This window comes from Pygocentrus nattereri, chromosome 22, assembly GCF_015220715.1.
Source record: "Pygocentrus nattereri isolate fPygNat1 chromosome 22, fPygNat1.pri, whole genome shotgun sequence".
In the NCBI taxonomy this organism is placed as follows: domain Eukaryota; kingdom Metazoa; phylum Chordata; class Actinopteri; order Characiformes; family Serrasalmidae; genus Pygocentrus; species Pygocentrus nattereri.
The window spans coordinates 26,541,556-26,559,897 of NC_051232.1; the positions used below are offsets into that span (position 1 = coordinate 26,541,556).

Here is an 18,342-nt window from a genome sequence, read left to right on the forward strand (position 1 = left end):
ATTAACTATATTTTTCTGAAGAAGAGCAACAAAAGTTTGTTATACTGCACATACCATGTGCTTAATGACAGCAATAATGAATATAAACTGGCAGATCAAAAATGACCTGACAATGTTGAGAACAAACTCTCAACATCATCAGAAACATCTTTGTAAAGGACTTTGCAGTTTAATTATGTTGCCAGTTTGTGGAAAGAAAATCATAACACTGAATTGGAATGACTGGGTTTTATATGGAAGCTACACACCTGTATGCAGCTTGGTGCAACTCACACAACATAGCAACTGTTTTAATGTTTTTGTTTAGTTTTTCAGAGGAAAGCTTTGGTGAATTTGGCCTCTCACCCTCTATTTATATGTGTCTAATGCAAATATAGGTGGGACAGTCATCACTGTTTTCCTTCCACGTTTAAGAGGCTACAGAACAAATATTATGAACATCATTTGACAAGCAAAACTGAAGCAAATGTTCCTGAACTCCAGATCAAACTTCTGACCAGACTGATATATACACTCAGCAAAGAGACAGGTGACACTGAATTTTCTACTTTACTGATACATCAGCGAGAGGAACGCAAAGATAATGTGGACATGCAGAGAACTGCTCAGCCATTAGTGACTGAGACTGACTATAAAAAAAAGTCCAGTTGATTTTGAACTATAACATGAGGTTTATTTGGTGTGTGTCAGGTGGAGCAGTAGATATTTTGACTATGACTACATTTACAGCATACAGATATTTTGTAGTCATAGTCAAAATATCTGACTAAACCTCTATACTGTATTGTGAGCTCTACCTGATAATGACATTACTGTAGAAATAGATTCACATACTTTGATCCTGAATTTGCTGTAAGAAAGCAGAAATAAACAAAGGTTTATTTTAATTTCCCTGATGGCTTTATACTCTGTCACTTTGGAGGAGACATAAACTCAATCTCCATTCTGTAGTCAGAGAGGATGTAATGTTGCTGTACTGCACATAATCTCAGTAGATGAAAGAATGAAGAAATGCTGACAAATCAGGCTGGTCATCGTTTGACAGGTTTGGCTAACAGGTGTCCTTGCTGAGTGACCTGGTAGGAGCTGAGTGGAGCTCAGTGAAGTCTCAAAAGAATGAGTAGATTATCATTTGTTCAGATTATATATCATATATTTATATAAAATAAATTTGTAATGCTTTTTAGACACAGATGGTTTAAATTGTGTTCTACCTGAAAATGGAGGTGCAGATTACTGTAGAAACAGAAGTTTCGGAGTGGAAGACATCAGACGAAGGTTTGTTATACTGTGAGTGACGCTGTGATGCTACGTCACCATGTAGGAGGAGACTCGCTGTATGTTTATCGCCATTTCGAAGAAGCGCAGACAGTCATCGGTCGGAGCTCAGAGCTGATCTGCTGGACTGAACATACTTTCAGTTCATAAAGAATGAAAAGATTGCTGACAAACTGCTGCTGGAAATGCCTGCAGTTCCTTCTTCCACTAAAGACCTGGACACTGTCTGATGGATGTGGCTGACTGGCTGCTCTTGTTGTCTAAACTGAAGGGGTGACGGAGCTGCGAGGAGGTCGACGAAGGACGGTAGGACAACACATTCACTCAGATTAAAGAATGAAGATTAGAGACTAAAGAATAAGCAGCTCATCATTTTACTGAGATTATATACATTTATACTGATTTATTTACAGTATTATTGTACTACAGAGTACAGATTCACTTTAAAATGGCATTTCAGATTACAGTTCAAATGATAATTAAGCAGGAAGGAACTCCAGTTGGTGTCCTTTAGGAAGGAAAACTGAGCTGAAAAAGTAAAACTGACTTTATTACTGAAGACTCAGTGTAGGTTATTTTATTAGGGAGTGAAGGTTGTTTGATACATTATTTGTTGTTTATCAGAGTATTTTAATAACTGTTGTCTCTTATGCTGTGCTCTGTTGGAGGAAAGACAGAAATAGGTTAAATAAATATAAATTAAAAGATATAAAAAGCAGATGAAACTATTGAAACCCCAGATATTCTAGATCTCAGCTTGGAGAACAAAGAGAAAGCTGCAGACTATGTTCAACTTGGAAAATTATCCAGTGTTTTTAGTTAGTCAGGCAGTTTTTTATGAACAGTTTCTGAGATGATTGGCTATTTATTCATTAATCATTATTTATGCATTTATATAAAAATAACAACTTATTTTTCTATTCATAATCATGTTATGACTAGTCACATTATTGCTTGTTTATCTGTGTGGTCTGTATTGTGTTTTGTAACATATTTCTAGTGTAATTTAAGCTATAATGAAATATCAGATCATGAAAAACCACCAAGCTTTATGTGCTTAAAAAAGTTTGCTTATATTTTTCAGTTAAACAGCCTAAACAAAAGTAATTACAGCTCTAAAACTGGACATTAACAGAAAAGACAACTGTAGTTTTAATGTATAAAACATCTCAAGATTACATGCTGTCTCAGAAAGTCTAATCACAGACATTTATGTTGACGTGATCAGAGCATGGAGGTTATAAAGCCTGAATAACCTGTGAAAGCTTGTGTTTTATTGTGCTGCTTGCAGTCATATTGCTGTTTACTTCCTAAATGCTCTCTAATGCTGTTGATCTTGTTTCTTGGAAAATACAGAAGTTAAGGCAGAGCTGAAAGAGGTTTAGCAGTTACTTGAACTCTGTGTTAACACAGTATGACAATCTGTGTCTTCAACAGCAGAGGGCGATGTTGTTTTGAAGGTCTAAAACTGGTCCGACTGATTAGCTGAGTGGCTCAGCAGATAACACACACAATAAGAACTAAACTAGTAAAACACCACAAACAAAACAAGCTGATCGTACTGACTGTATGTTCAGAGAATGTTTGATTGCTCAGGTTTATTAAGCCTATTTTAATGCTATATTTTTGGTGGTAATAGAAGAACAGCTTTGAAATCCATTTGACATTACACTATTCCTGCAGCATGAAATAGACACTGATGTGTTTTAGCTTTGACTCATAGAGGTTTACTGAAGATACACAGCACTAAATACTCTGAACGCACATTGAAAATTGAGGGTTCGAGCGTCAGATTGAAACCTAAAGCTGCTCTGTTGTTGGTGGTTGTCAGTAGCTCTCGTTCCTTGGTGACCCAGTTTCTTCCCTTTCTAACTTCAACATTGCAAGTCTAAATCATTTAAATGTGTGCAGACCCACAGGCTGAGGCTTAGTCACTTATCAGACAGTGTTTGTGGCATGATAAAAACAAAAACCTAGGAAAAACCTAAATTCACAGTGGTCTCAGCTTATTTAAGTGGAATAACAACAAAATGTTTTTCTTATGTTTGTTTTTCTTTTCTTCTAGGTCCTCTCTCGGTACACATGTGAGCAAAGGTAGGATATTGTTTTCATTAAATAAACCTGATACAAATATAAATCTGTAGTAGTTATAGATTTATTATAGTTGTTAATAGTTATTCTTTTATATTGTTTTTCACTACAATCAGTTTTATGGATATTATTGATGATGATGATGATGATGATTATTAGGTCATTACAAATCCACAAGATAATTTTGTTCTTAAAGGCCTACTTGATGAATATGTATACATGTTAATGTTGGGTAATATTTGCATGAAACATTTAGATTCATATGGTATGAAGCAGTAGTGCTAATTAGAGGAATAACTGCTTTAGTAGTATTATTTGCTTCCTTTGTTAAAACATACCACATATGTCAAAAAAAAAGTGGCTCCACCCCCTCCCGTCCCTGATTGGTGGGAAGCTCAACCTTCAGGTAATCTGATCTGTTATTCTGAATTTAACTGGCACTGGAGCTTGATGAACAGATTAAGTTACCATGGTGAGGCAGCCTAGTAAAAACAATCACTGGTGGGTGGAACATCCGGGAAAGTCCAGGCTGGACTGAATTAAGTACAACGTTAGCGGAAAATACTGCTTGGTGAGACACGCCAGGTGTTCAAGGGGTTAAACAATAAAACCACAATTAAATTATTCACGCAACTTCAGACAGGAGTCACCACAATCAACAGACTGTAAATAAAACCATGTACAAAGACATAAAATATAATTTAATACCAGCACAGACTGAGATGTTTTTATAAAATTCATAAACAATAAACACAGCATAAATACAGAAATGGATTGGGTGAGCGCTCACACAGTAAACGACAAGTTTGGCCAATACTGATCAAAACAAGGCAGCTATCTGCAAATAATGTAAAACATAATTAAAAAAAGGACATACAGCTGCTGAAATACAGTTAATGTCTGATCTCTGAATAATCCACTGAGCCACTGTGGTCTTCTTCTGCCATTCCAGCTCTGTTTATCTGTAAAACACAGCAGGACTTTTTAAGGCTTTTTCATTTCTTAATACTGATAACATGTACAGTGGAGTCTAAAAGTCTGAGAATGTGTTAAACACTTTTGACAAAACCTGTGTTCACACAGCTTGAGTGCACACGGTCAATAAAGCAAAAAGGGGGTGTAATAAACAGGCCTATGAAGAACGGCTAAAACATCACAAGTATTCCTCTCTTCACTCACATTGTTGTGTTAATAATATATTCTGAAATAAGCTGATTTGTATTCATTTGGAAAAGAACACAAAATAGAAGCATTTTCACTAGAGGCCTCAGACGTTTGGACACCGCTATAAGACCCTTTTAGTTTGCTTTTGTGGCTCTGACTTTGATTTAAGCCTGAATGGCTGCAGCTTTAATGTGGCTTCTGGGTAAAAACTTTTAGCAGATCAGTAATAAAATATACAGGGAATCCAACGTGTGTGTAATTTAGTACAAAGAGTGGGTCTTATAGCCAGAAGCACAGGCGCATGAGAAATCAGATTTCGTTTGACTGGTATTTTATCACAGACACAGCATCTTGGAAAGTCCCTAGCACTTCGGTTTCACCATTCAATCAGGATCTTGAGTGCCCATCTGTCTTTCTATAAAGTAAAACTTACTGATAAACACTTTTGTGATTAATAACATCATAATACGCTTTTCTGAGAATGTCATCGTCAGTACTTATAAAACACTGAGCAACGGACAGACAGGTTAGAGAGAGCCAGTAAACAACAACAACCAGTGTACGGTAACTGTGCAATGTCTGTTATTTATTCATTTAACTAAATCTTTGGTCTTCCCTGCTGTTTGTTCTAAAATAGCTATGAAAAAATAAAAAGTCAGGTGCTGCCTGAGCCTTGTACTCAGTTTTTTATAGAGTTTAAATGTAGCACTGCAGCTTTTGTATATTGCAACTTGTTCACAAACTTCAGAAAATAAAACATACTAATACGTACTGTGTATCATGAAAGCATAAGAGAGTGAAGAGTTGGAGTGAAATCAGAAAAATAGGTGTTTATATTTTACGAGTCTCAACAAGTCCGTTAAAACCAGCCAGACTGGTTACATAATCTTCGGTCTAGATCACCGTCGTGCCTTTCTGGCCGTTTGATTGGTTAAACAAAAACGTGCGGCTTGTATTTGAAATGGCTGTCCTCCCCTATACGAACAGACTGAGTACACACCCAGAACTTTGTTTAATTACAGACAAAATAATATCTTTATACTGAACTCAGTGAAGCTCTAAATTTGCTCTGTAGTAGCTTCAGAAAGTGAATCCACCAGAATCAGCATTTCAAAAAATATATAGCTCTAAATAATAGAACTAATACAGCATATTTATCAATTATAAATACAAATAAATATAAATATTTATTTATTTCTTTAATATATTTAGAAATAAGAAGGTCATATCTGAAAAGTCAAAAGTAATTTTATGAGGGGAATGAGCCCAGGTCTGAGGTATTTCACAGTACACAAAAAAATGAGAACAAATTATACGAACACTTGTATCCACAGGCTAACACTGTGTTATATACTGTCTTAAAGCTTTGATCTGTGCTTCCAGTCATAACACATTAACACAACGTGATCATTTCAATGACCAAACAGCTTAAAGAGCACTAATAACATTCTGCTGCTGTACAGGTTTGCAGTGTAACAGATACATTTAGATTTGCAGTGTGATTGATATATTTTGATTTGCAGTGTGATTGATATATTTAAATTTGCAGTGTGATATATTTTGGTTTGCAGTGTGATAGATGCATTAACTATTACATTTATACACATAACTTAATTACCTCAGGAGCTGCCCTTGAATTCCGAGTTAGGGTTTTTACTTCAGTGTAATTCAGATCAGCGTCTTCAGAATCTAGAGGGGTAAAAAGGCAGAAGAGTGTTTTGTATAAATGTGCCAAAAACTGTTACATACAAAAACACTAATATTCATACAGAAAATCGAGAAGATGCATTTCTTGCCTTGTTTCTTTTTCTTCTTTTTGCAGAACCACACAAACAATAATGAAAGAGCCACAAAGAGGCCAAGAGCAGCCAGTGATTTGAAGTGATCTCTCTTAACATTCTGACCTGAGACTGTTAAAAAAAAAACATTGCTGCACTGAATTAGTCCAATAATCATGCAAAAGGCTAATTATTCAGTAGCTACAGGGACTTCAATGCAAACTAATACATCTATTCTTAGGTTCAAGAAGTGTGTAATAAAACAGGTGTTAAACAGTACATTTGTGCTAAACCTCACTAATCAGCGGGTGGATCTGCATCATCAGTCGCATCAGAGAAATAATTTTTATTAGTTGCTTCTTTATGTAACCAACTCTGACAAAATATTCACCTTTCACTGAGCAACTAACACAAAATCAAAGTAAATGTCACCTACCTGATTTACAGCAGATGTTTATAATGTCGAGCTGGGCTGTCTGATTACTAACTGGATTAGCAACTACACAGGTGTAAGTAGAACAGTTTGGGTTGGTTTTATTCAGAAGAAGATGAAGATGTTCACTGGAATCTGAGCTGCTGATGCTGGAGATTCGCTCTTTCTCTTCATACCAGGACAAACTCACATCCTTCCCGTTCTCCACAGAGCACAGGAAAGAAAACGACTCTCTGAGACTCACTGAGCACTTTTCAGTCTGATTTCTTATGAACGGCTTTGATACTGAAGCTGTGAAAGACAAAAGAGAATAACAAAATAGATAAGAGACGATTATTGAAGTCATACACAAAACTACACCTAAAAACACAAATGTCAAATTACTATTAGCAGTAACAATGCAAACAAAACACACGTAATGGATCCATCAGGGTCCACAAACTGAAATTTTACACTTGACATTTATCAAATCAGTCACATAATTCACAAAACTAGAGAAAATCCAGATTCTACTGTGAATTAAAGTGTTGAAATTAATGAGACAATACTTGATACCAAAATTCTCTCACACTTTACTTTAGCATGAACCACTGTTAGTCCTGTTGGTCTGCAGTCTGAGCTCAGTTCTGTTAATGATCTGTCTCCTTCATTCTACAGGAACTCAGGTTCATTATATGGTGCATGATCTGTGTTGTGAAGACTGGTATCACAGTAAGGACTAAGCAACAACATTTTGTGCAGCTCTGCTATGAATTTTTGGGAAACCAGTACAAAACAAGTTATATACAGTAGTAACGAGAGAGAAACTGAAGTGCAGACCTGCATACAGACACTTTGTTGGGTAACATTTACTCACCATAGACATCAACACTGAAACTCCAGACTGACTGATGTCCAGTAATGATCTGTAGTTTATAAACTCCAGAATCTTCTCTGCTGATGTTCCTGATGGTTAAAGATCCACTGGTTCTGTTCAGCTGCAGTCTGTCTCTGAATCTCTCACTGTAATAGTCTGTAATAATCTCTCCTCTAATGATCTGACTGATCACTATCTTTATATCTACACTCTCAGATCTATAGAACCACAGTATGTGAGCATCACTCTGAACTCCAGTTAATCCAGTATGGATGGTTACAGTGTTTCCCTCCAGCTCCTGCAGTCTAACAACCTCTTCTCCACCTGAGCACAGCAGACCTGGAACAGTGTAAGTAGATAATATTATTCTAAAGACTCACATCCAGAAGATATTTACTATCAGTTCATTTCAGAATCCACTACCTCAGATAGTTTAAGAAGTGACTGAAGCTGGACGTCAGGTCTTTTCTGCTACACTGTAATTAAATCTGATCCACATTTAATACAGGAACAGCTGTGTGTCTACTATAAAGGAAGAACACTGACTCTTCCACAGTTTCCTTATCAAACCTAGCAAACATTTACTTTACTAGTAATACTCAAACATTAAGAACAAATGTGCACAATGAGGCCCTGATGCCAAAACTAATCAATATTAAACTGTGTAAAATGTAGGTTTTTATAATATTCAGTTTTCTTTGTATTCACTACATGCACTTAATTTTGTCCCCTATTTAAATTATACTGTATACTCTTCATAACAGATGTGCATGAAAGAGTCTGAAATTCCTCTCAGAAGATACAGACACTGTAACAGAGCTGAAACCAAAGCCAGCAAACCTGCTAGAAAGACTCAACTGACTCAGAGCTGGTAACTACACTTCAATTCAGCTCTCATTTACCTGATTTTTCTGTTCTTTCATTCCTCCATTATCCTGAAAAACCCCACTGATCTCACTACTGCTCCAATGTTCAGGCTTCAACCAGCACACTTTATTACAGATCCATCATTAATGTGCCTGTATTTCACACTGAGAGATCATCTAATACAGATACACCAACTTTCAGTTCAGCTCTACTGTATAAACACATACATATTTACAGAAACACTATTTTCAGTTTTAAAAAAGGAGCTGAAACAATGAAGTCAAACTCAGTCCAGAATGATCTCACTGTGAGTTCAGAGCTCCTTATATTCTTGGAATAGTTTGAGGAAAACAGACTTACAGTAAAGCAGGTGAAGCAGAGCTGGATGAATCCTGTATTCTGAGAACATCTTAACCAGCCATTCTAATAAACCAGCTTCATTTACTAACTCTTCAACTCCATCGTCAGTTTCTTCTCAGATTCATAGAAAACAAAAGAAACACACAGGGCTCTAGGGGCTGGGCTAGGCTGGGCTAGCCCTCATGCACTGCGTGAAAAGCTGTCATGGAGTTTAACTGGCTGTTTCACCATCTTACACACTGTGCCTGGATCAGATGATAGTGTTATGAAAGGAAGAGGCAGCATTTTAGATACAGGTTGGAACTAAATACTGCAGGAAAGTACAACCCCAATTCCAGTGAAGTTGGGACGTTGTGTAAAACATTAATAAAAACAGAATACGATATTTAATGTTCAAATGGATAAACTTTATTGCTTTTTGCAAATATTCACTCATTTTGAATTTGATACCTGCAACACATTCCAAAGAAGTTGGGCTAGGGGCAACAAAAGACTGGGAAAGTCGAGGAATGCTCAAAAAACACCTGTTTGCAACATTCCACAGGAGAACAGGTTAATTGGAAACAGGTGAGTGTCATGATTGGGTATAAAAGGAGCATACATTTCCACATTTCAAATTATTTTTGGAAATCATGGACGTCGTGTCCTCCGGGCCAAAGAGGAAAAGGACTGTCCGGATTGTTACCAGCACAAAGTTCAAAAGCCAGCATCTCTGATGGTATGGGGGTGTGTTAGTGCCCATGGCATGGGTAACTTGTACATCTGTGAAGGCACCATTAATGCTGAAAGGTACATACAGGTTTTGGGGCAACATATGCTGCCATCCAAGCAACGTCTTTTTCAGGGATGTCCTGCTTATTTCAGCAAGACGATGCCAAGCCACATTCTGCACATCTTACAACAGCGTGGCTTCGTAGTAAAAGAGTGCGGGTACTAGACTGGCCTGCCTGCAGTCCAGACCTGTCTCCCATTGAAAGTGTGTGGCACGTTATGAAGCGCAAAATACGACAACAGAGACCCCGGACAGTTGAGCAACTATAATTGTACATCAAGCAAGAATGGGAAAGAATTCCACCTACAAAGCTTCAACAATAAGTGTCCTCAGTTCCCAAACTCTTATTGAGTTGAGTTGAGTTGAATTGAGTATTAAAAGGAAAGGTGATGTAACACAGTGGTAAACATGCCCCGTCCCAACTTCTTTGGAACGTGTTGCACGCATCAAATTCAAAATGACTGAATATTTGCAAAAAAGTATAAAGTTTATCCGTTTGAACATTAAATATCTTGTCTTTGTAGTTTATTCAATTAAATATAGGTTGAAACTGATTTGCAAATCATCGTATTGTTTTTATTTATGTTTTACACAACGTCCCAACTTCACTGGAACTGGGGTTGTAGATCTCCGGGAGGATTTATTAAATTCCATCAGCGGCACATGAGTTAATGTAATGAAGATTTTAATCAATTAGCTTCATCTACTTACTCTTCATCTCCATCAGGAATCTTCTCAGAAAACAAGCTTCAGAAAACAAGAAAACAGCTGATGTGCTCACACTGGGCTGGACAAGGCTGGACATGTCTATCAAACATTGCATTGTGAACAGTTCAATGCCATCCATCCATCCATCCATCCATTTTCTAAGCCGCTTCTCCCTCAGGGTCGCGGGGGGGTGCTGGAGCCTATCCCAGCAGTCTTCGGGCGGAAGGCAGGATACACCCTGGACAGGTCACCAGTTCAATGAATCAATCAAATTTATTTGTGTTTATCTCTTATTTGTAAAGGTAAATTGTCACTTATTTCCTCAATGTACAAGTGTACAGTAATAGGAAAGCACAACCATCTCAATCTCGTAAAGACTTATATCCACATTGTGTATCACACATTTTGTATCTATGGCTGTAGTTTCAAAGTACAATCAGTAGATTGTTTTCAGCAGGAGTTCAGCCAGACAGAGGAAGTCATTATATTTCATGATGAAGGCATTGCCTGAATACGCTGGAAGCTCTGAATAAAGGAGGATCTTTATTTAACTGTTATTCCTTTTTTCTCACACTGTCACAAGATATATTTTCCAATGTACACTGAAAAAGTTGGACCTATAAAATGTTCTTCCTTAATTAATCACAACTAAAACAATCAGAATTCTTAGATGATAATCTTTGGGTGTTTTCTAAAGGATTACACTTTGCTGTAGACTTTGCTGCACAAGGTTTGTCCTGCTGTAAAAGTGTAAGGTACACTGAGGCCTCATTTTAAGCTGAAACCCACCACTTCCGTTTTAAAGTGTGAGTCTGGGGGGATGCTGACTGCTGCCACTGTGACTAGAGTGCACCAACCACAGACATAAAACACTGTACAAAGATCACCTTCATTTGTTTAATTTCCAGTCAAAACAACCACTAAGTACAATTTATTTATTTTTTTAGGAGGAAATTAGATACAATATAATCGACTATCACAATAAGGAGAAAGCTAAATAAAATGGAATGAAAATACAGTAGTTTCCAAAACTGGAGTTAAAAAAAATAAATAAAACAAATAGAAACCACCAATTAAGACCTGATAGACCACCAACACTGATAACATCAGATAAACAGTGCTTTCATCTTGGAGAGAGAGGAGAAAATCAAACTGCTTTAGATCTGAAAAATCCACAGGTTTTTCTGTCCATCCTTCCACTGTGAGACAACAACTCAATGCTATGAGCCTGAAAGGATGCTGTTCCAGAGGAAAGTATAGCAGCATGTTTAAGAAATGTTTTTGCATGTTAGTTTTAGTATTGATTCTTTATAGTTCTTTAGTTCTTTATTGCTATGGACTCTAATTGCAAAGGGCAGGACAAGTAACCATCCCAGGAGTGTGACATATGTGCAGGCGTGTGTAAAACAGAGAGAGAAAGAGAGAGGAAGAAACAAAGGCACATTGTTGAGTTGTGGGTTATTCAAATCTGAAGTCATTATCAGGGACTCGTGACAATTTTATCATGTGACCAAGGATACACCTGTAGCTGAATTAGAACAAGAAAATATATGCAAAGCGCTAAAAATGTCCTCAACACTAGAGCAGCTCTGGTGAACAGGTTTTATTGGTGTGCTGGAGGGTTTAATGCATCCTCCCTCCACTTACCATCATCCACAGATCACACGCTCCTGTGATCTAATGAGAACCATAATGGAACTTCAACATTGTGCAGCTTGTTTATTCATCCATCCTCACTTATTCAGTGTCTGTTGTTCTTTCCACAGTGTGAGTTCAGCCGTCTGCTGTATGAAATGAACAGGTGAGCCAGAAAAACAACAGAGATAAAACAGCCATTAAACAAGAGTTACATGCAGTTAGGAAATCCCTAAAAATCATTTTGGAAATGAAACTAGTCTGGACTCTCCTAAAATTGAAATTATGAACTAAATAAATAAATGGAATAACTTGCATTATTGCGTGTGTGTGTATGTATGTATGTATGTATGTATGTATGTATGTATGTATGTATGTATGTATGTATGTATATATATATATATATATATATATTTATTTATTTATTTTTTGACTGAATACTTGTAAGATGAGGTGTATATTCATTTGGTTGCACTTTAAATAATTCAAATATAACACCTAAGGATATTAACATGGGTTTTTTGTATATTTGCAGGTCAGTAATCAGTTCCATTTAGTTAAACTCAGGGAAAGGACTTTTAATGCTTCTTTATCTATTTTACTGTTTAGTAGCACCCCTACATATATTAAACCACACCCTGCATGTATTAACCAAACCCCAAAATGTAATAAACCACACATACATGCATTAAACCACATCTACATGCATTAAACCACACCCTGCATGTATTAGCCCTGCATGCTACAGCTATCTATTGCATGGTTATTATTAAGTGTCAAACTCTTTGATAAATGTAAGCATTCAAATAATAATTGAATAAAATATATTTTTTTAAAAGATGAAAGATTTTTTCTTTGTGTTCCAAGACCTTCCTTAGAATGTTTGTTCATCTTTTGGATGCTCTGTTATGCTTATGATGGCCAGACTTCACCAAAAGATCTCAGAGTTTATTTATTGCTGCTTCATTTTGAAAAAGTAAGTCAGAATAAACCACATTATACCTTAATGTTGCTTTGAACCCTCCTTCTGTGTCGTGGGAGTAGACAACTTTCTCTCTATTGAAAGTACCACTTCCTGTGTGACTGACTGTGAAACAGCATCTCTTTCAGTTAATCACACACTGACCTCTCATCACCTGAGTGAGTGAACAGTGCAGAAGCTTCATAAGCTACAACAGCTCAATAACTTTCTGAAATTCCTCTAAGATCAGAGCACATGTTCCTGTTGACCTCTACCAATTTCTCACCCCTCTTTCTCTGAACATTCCTCCTATTTCATACATTTTGTTTCATGTCACATGTTGACTCATCAAACAAGACAGAGTATTACATACAGTACAGAGTGTTTACACTATGGAGTCTTCAGTGGGTCTGCAGTTCTGATGTTCCAAAATGTTTCTGAATTTACTGCATAATTATCATTTAAATAAAGAGACAGACAGAAACGAAGCAAAAGCAGGAGGTGTCTACACACCAGGCCTTTTGTTAGTGATATTAGCTGTTTTCTGTACCTTACAATAACATAACGCAAAAGCACAGATAAGCAGGTATTTATATATAAATAAAACAGTTAAACTGAAGCTCAGGATGTTGTACTAACAGTAAACTGAGCTGTGGGAAGTTTGTTATGGTTCCACTACACAGTAACTGAATAACAGAGATTAATTAAAAAGTGATATGAAATACTGAGGACAGTTAGTAGTTCAGTGAAAGTGTAAAGAAGCAGAGAATCTGTCTATAAAGACCACATTTACACACAAAGAAACACAGACATGCACTCATGCGACTGTACTACTGAACAAAGCTCACCACTGTACAGATCAATGTCCTGCCCCAGATACAGAAACCCACAGACTCCATTATGAGTTTCAGAGCTGCATTCAGATTCTGCACTGACTGTGAAAGCAGAGCCACTGAGGGTCTAAATACAGTTGAGAGAAACTCATAAATCACAGTGATTGTAGCTGCTTTTGTCTTTTTACTGCCTGGAAGACCTTTGAACTTAGTGGCTGTTCTGACCAGAAATTTAATAAATTAATAAATACATTTTCACATTAAAGTACACAATAGTTCTTTCTCTGTGAATTATAAGCTGCATCTCCCAGCTGTCATGGGTTACTCAACACTGGTTTGTAATGAGATGAAGTGTCTGGGGTGTGATTATCCTCTGCTCTGTGTAGTGTATCCCTCATTATCCAGCCCCACCCTGTTTATTATAGACCAGGTGGGCTGCCCTGGTCACATGTAGACCACACACCGAAAAATCTCCTGATACCTCGACTCCTGATGACTCATTGGTCTCACTATTGCCAAGGTTGTCATTTTTTAATATTGTTACACACACAGATGCTGCTGTAGTCGTGTCATTCTTCTCATGTTAAACATGCATAAACTCTCATAGATGTTAAAAAGGTCATGTATCTTCATGTCTTCTGTTCAGTTCTTGACTTTGGACCCACCATGAAAACTCAAAATATCATTAAAGGATGAAGCTGAACTGACAGGGTGTTTACTTCCTTTCACACGTTCTCTCAGCGAATTCACATGTTACCCACAGATCCCCACCACTTCCCTTTCACCTGCGATGTGTGAAGTTACTGAATGTTTGGAGGCATTTGACAATAATATGAGCTTATACGGTACTGTGAAGAAGACAGAGCCCAACCTTTAGTTATTTCATTCATCAGTGCATGAGCTTTGTTACTATGAACATTTTTCTGTTTATTTGCTCTTCTTTTTGCTCACTTGCAACCTCAAGTTTTTCATGCTGATTTACTTTAAAAAAAAAGAAAAAAGAAATAATATGAAGATAGTGTGTGTGGGTTAAGATGTTTACTTGTGGCAAGGGGTTGAACGACTAAGTAAATGTACATATGTAAAAACATTCAGACAGCACATGCAGGTCACTGAAGAGACACAAAGTGATAGTGAGTACTAGACAAATTATCATCAGCTAAATATCTGAATAAAGTTATACAATATATAGTAAGAATGTGAGCTCTGAAATATCTACATCAACAGAAATAGTGCCATCTGCTGATACACTCTGTTGCTGCTTTTTCAAGTTGTTATACACTCTTACTGGTTACATAATTTACAGAGAAAGAGGCTTAAGACAGAAAAAAACAACCATTATTTTCAATTTTTGTCATTATTGACGACAGAAATGACAACAGTATTAATAAAAATTGGCCTCCACATATATGAAAATGTATCATATTAAGGCAGCAAATATTTTTAACAAATCACAAATTATTAACTGGAGCATTTACATGAAGAAGCGGGATTACCAGAGCTAATTATCTCAACCGCCTAAACAGTGCTACATCCTGAACACTGTATCAGATTAAAACCTGGCCTTATCCAAGCCTCCTCTCCAACACCCTAAACCTCTGTGCCACATTCAGCACTAACAGCCCTGTACACCACTGAACTCAGCTTAGTTTATTAGAAATTCAGCATATTCCTCAGTCTAACACACTTTCAATGCAATACGTTTAAACACCAATGCAATGATGTTCCTCCTGTTTATTTAGTGTTTTACTTACTATAACTGTTAAAGTGCACTAGCCTTAGACGTATTCTTTACAGCTCCTTCTTGCTCTTTTTGTCTAGTTTTCTCTTGTTGCATTAAAAACTAGGAACTGCCAGGTAGAAAATGAGGTGACGTGTTACAAACGACAAAGCCTTTTCGGTGCTTAATGTTATGAACTTGAGACATGAGCCTGCGGTGACATCTAGTGGCAGATGAGTAACTTGCAAGTGGATTTAAACTGCAGGTGCGCTTTAATTGTTTTTAAATATTGGTTTCATTTGTTAAGGATGCTTTTCAAATGAAATTCTATTCAATTCAATATTTAAAGAGAAATAGGTATTTCAAATTCACACAGGCCTTAATGGTGATACAACACCACATATGTTAAACACTGTCCTTGATGTAAACATCAGTGTCACAGAGAGAAGTTTGTATTAATATAGCGGTCATTAATGTCAGAGGTGTGACCTACCATGCGATACGGCCATCAGAGAGTACCACTGTTGTGTGTGATCATCTGATGAACAATGAAAGTGGCACAAATAGTCATGAATTCCTTGCGGATGCTAACTTAAGAAAAAAAAAAGGACAGTTTTTCTGAGATTGTCCCTCGAGTTTCCGACTGGGCCACCTCTGCTTCTGGCCAGTCCAGGGTGGAGCCTCCTTCCACAGTCTCTTTCGTCTCTCTTCGATACGCATCACTCAGTCCAGGCTCAGCGTCCACACCCTCACCTGGCACCATCTCATCCTCTTCTGGGTGTATTGCTTCCTTCTTAAATCTGGAAAGGGAGTCAAACTAAGAAATTCCCAAAGATGGATTTCACTGTCCAGATCAAGGATCCCCTCAGTTTCAAGAAATGCGAACAAATCGTGATAGACATCAAATACATTACGCTACAGATCACGCCAAAAAGGCTCAATTCTTTCATTATGCGCCTGCCAGAGCCCATGAAAATGTTCATGAAGTGGGAGATGGTGTTGTTTCCCCCACCATGATCCATCCTCACTCTGGAAGAAACACCATATGTGCCCACAGCACTGATAAAGCTAACAGGGCCAGAACACAACAAATACTTGGGAAGATATTGATGAATGAGGCCTGATTTTTTCCTCAACTTCTCACGATCTGTATAATGTTGTCATATTTTAAAGCTTAATATTAAAAGTATTTTCAGCAATTAGCACAAAATAAATTCTGTAAAATATCATAAATTTGATTAAACCTCAACTGAACCCATCAATTGTTCTCGTATTGAAAAGCCAGTAATGTCACTAAGGAGAAGGTCCGAAAAGCTTTGAACTAGAAAGATTATAGAAATACTGTTTATCTGCATAATGAATACAACACTCAAATATGTATGGACATAGTTGGAGGTGAAGGCGGCTAATTTATACCTAATAACCTGTTGATGTGACACTGAAATGGATCCAGCCACACAATCATTTCCTGTGTGTCACCTCAGAGACGTAGCGTGGCAGCTGCTCTTCAACCAACACACACAGTGCTCTAACTCTTTACCTCTGCACTCGCACACCTTCTGTCCTTAGTTGCACCCCGACAGCCTCTGAATCTCTGATTCATTCATCAAGGACAGAGAAAGGCATGCCAATGCGCTCTGAAGACTGGTGCAAACTTAAGTGCCTGTGGGAAAACAACCATCACAAGAGTTAACAGCTAGTGCTGCAAAGCACATGTGCAGCAAGGGGAGACAGGTTCAGAAAGGTTTTGTTCTTTAATGTATTTCCAGATCATATATCCACTTAAAATACATTAATATGAACCGAACTATGTATTCATAAGCATAAAGATATATTTAAAAAATTAAACAATCAAAAAAGTGTGAATTGCACCTGGTGTTATTATAAAAGATGTTGGTTGTTAAGAATCAGCAAGTAGCAATCTTGGTGAATAAACTTCCTAAAGTTCTCAGGGACAGCATCATTAATCAAACACTAAAGAGCCATCGCAAAGACCTTGAGCATCCCTGTCAGTTTAACTGGATCGATAATATGCAAGTGGAAGGTTCATGGACCCTCAACTAATCTGGACTAATCTGCCACATCGGATTTCAGAGAGTTCACTGACTAATAATAATGAATGTAAGAAAGAAGCCAGAAGTCGCTCGAACAGTGACGAAAAGAGCATCAGCATAATTTAGATAATTGGAGACATATTAGTGTGATGAATATAGATTATGGATATCAGTGGAAGTCCTAATGAGCTGAATGATGAGTTCATATTAGAGCAATCGAATTTGATCAAACGTGCAATGAAAGGTCATTTTATGATTGATAATGTATGAATGGTTAGGGAAGTTATTTCAGACAAGCACGACTACCGGTTAATCAGTCTGGACCAGAAAAAGGCTTTTGATTTTGTTTCAAGGGAGTATTTGTGCCAAATGATGAAGTGTTTGGGTTTGCCTTTAAAATTCATAGATATGGTGAGTATTACCGTTTGAGATTCACAGAGGGGTTAAACGGGAACGCCCTCTGAGTGCTGCACTCTATATCATAGCCATGAGTCCTTTTCTGCACAAAATCAAGCAGCACATTTGTATTTTGTATTTTCAGTTTAATAAATCAGGTAAACAGGTCAAAATCGCAGACGATGTAATGGCCATTATTAAAAACCAGTGCCGATTTAATGCGGTAAACGACCATTTAGAAAAGCATAAAGAGGCCGCTGGGGTGAAAGTAAATCCAGATAAGACTGTGTGGATAAGGAATGTGGCTGGGTGGAAATAACGAACCTCATATGAGTGTAAACACGAAGGAAGACATGAAAATTGAAGGACTCTTGATTACAAGCAATAACTGTACTGAGCATAACTGGAACAATAAAGAGGAAGAGACCAAAGGAAC

The 18,342-nt window shown here is 37.2% G+C and overlaps 1 protein-coding gene and 1 long non-coding RNA gene across 4 annotated transcripts; one reads left to right on the forward strand and one right to left on the reverse strand.

Annotated features, from left to right (window-relative positions):
* The first annotated feature begins 1,325 nt into the window (after positions 1-1,325).
* On the forward strand, positions 1,326-12,267 carry LOC108415220. Of its 3 annotated transcripts, XR_005129396.1 has the most exons (6): positions 1,326-1,584; positions 3,344-3,372; positions 7,402-7,455; positions 7,817-7,949; positions 8,365-8,471; positions 10,327-10,858. It is a non-coding gene; the product is annotated as an uncharacterized LOC108415220 (long non-coding RNA). The 3 variants fall into 3 exon arrangements; XR_001856978.2 differs by lacking the exons at positions 3,344-3,372; positions 7,402-7,455; XR_005129395.1 differs by lacking the exons at positions 1,326-1,584; positions 3,344-3,372; positions 7,402-7,455 and adding an exon at positions 12,074-12,267 and having other exon boundaries at positions 7,862-7,949; positions 10,327-10,553.
* LOC108415219 (SLAM family member 9-like) lies at positions 4,050-9,120 on the reverse strand. Its single transcript, XM_017688229.2, has 6 exons — positions 8,828-9,120; positions 7,601-7,939; positions 6,748-7,035; positions 6,330-6,443; positions 6,152-6,222; positions 4,050-4,331 (listed from the first exon to the last, which is right to left on the reverse strand). The coding sequence occupies exons 1-6, from the start codon at positions 8,874-8,876 to the stop codon at positions 4,263-4,265; spliced, it is 930 nt and encodes a 309-aa protein (XP_017543718.1). The 5' UTR covers positions 8,877-9,120; the 3' UTR covers positions 4,050-4,262.
* Positions 12,268-18,342: the final 6,075 nt, after the last annotated feature.

Bases quoted from the DNA above. Each gene is read 5' to 3' on its own strand.
- LOC108415219 (XM_017688229.2), bottom strand. From the start codon at position 8,876: ATGTTCTCAGAATACAGGATTCATCCAGCTCTGCTTCACCTGCTTTAC. The intron at 7,940-8,827 runs GTAAGTCTGTTT...ACACTGTTCCAG, and splicing joins TCTGCTTCACCTGCTTTACT to GTCTGCTGTGCTCAGGTGGA. The intron at 7,036-7,600 runs GTGAGTAAATGT...TGTCTTTCACAG, and splicing joins TTTCAGTGTTGATGTCTATG to CTTCAGTATCAAAGCCGTTC.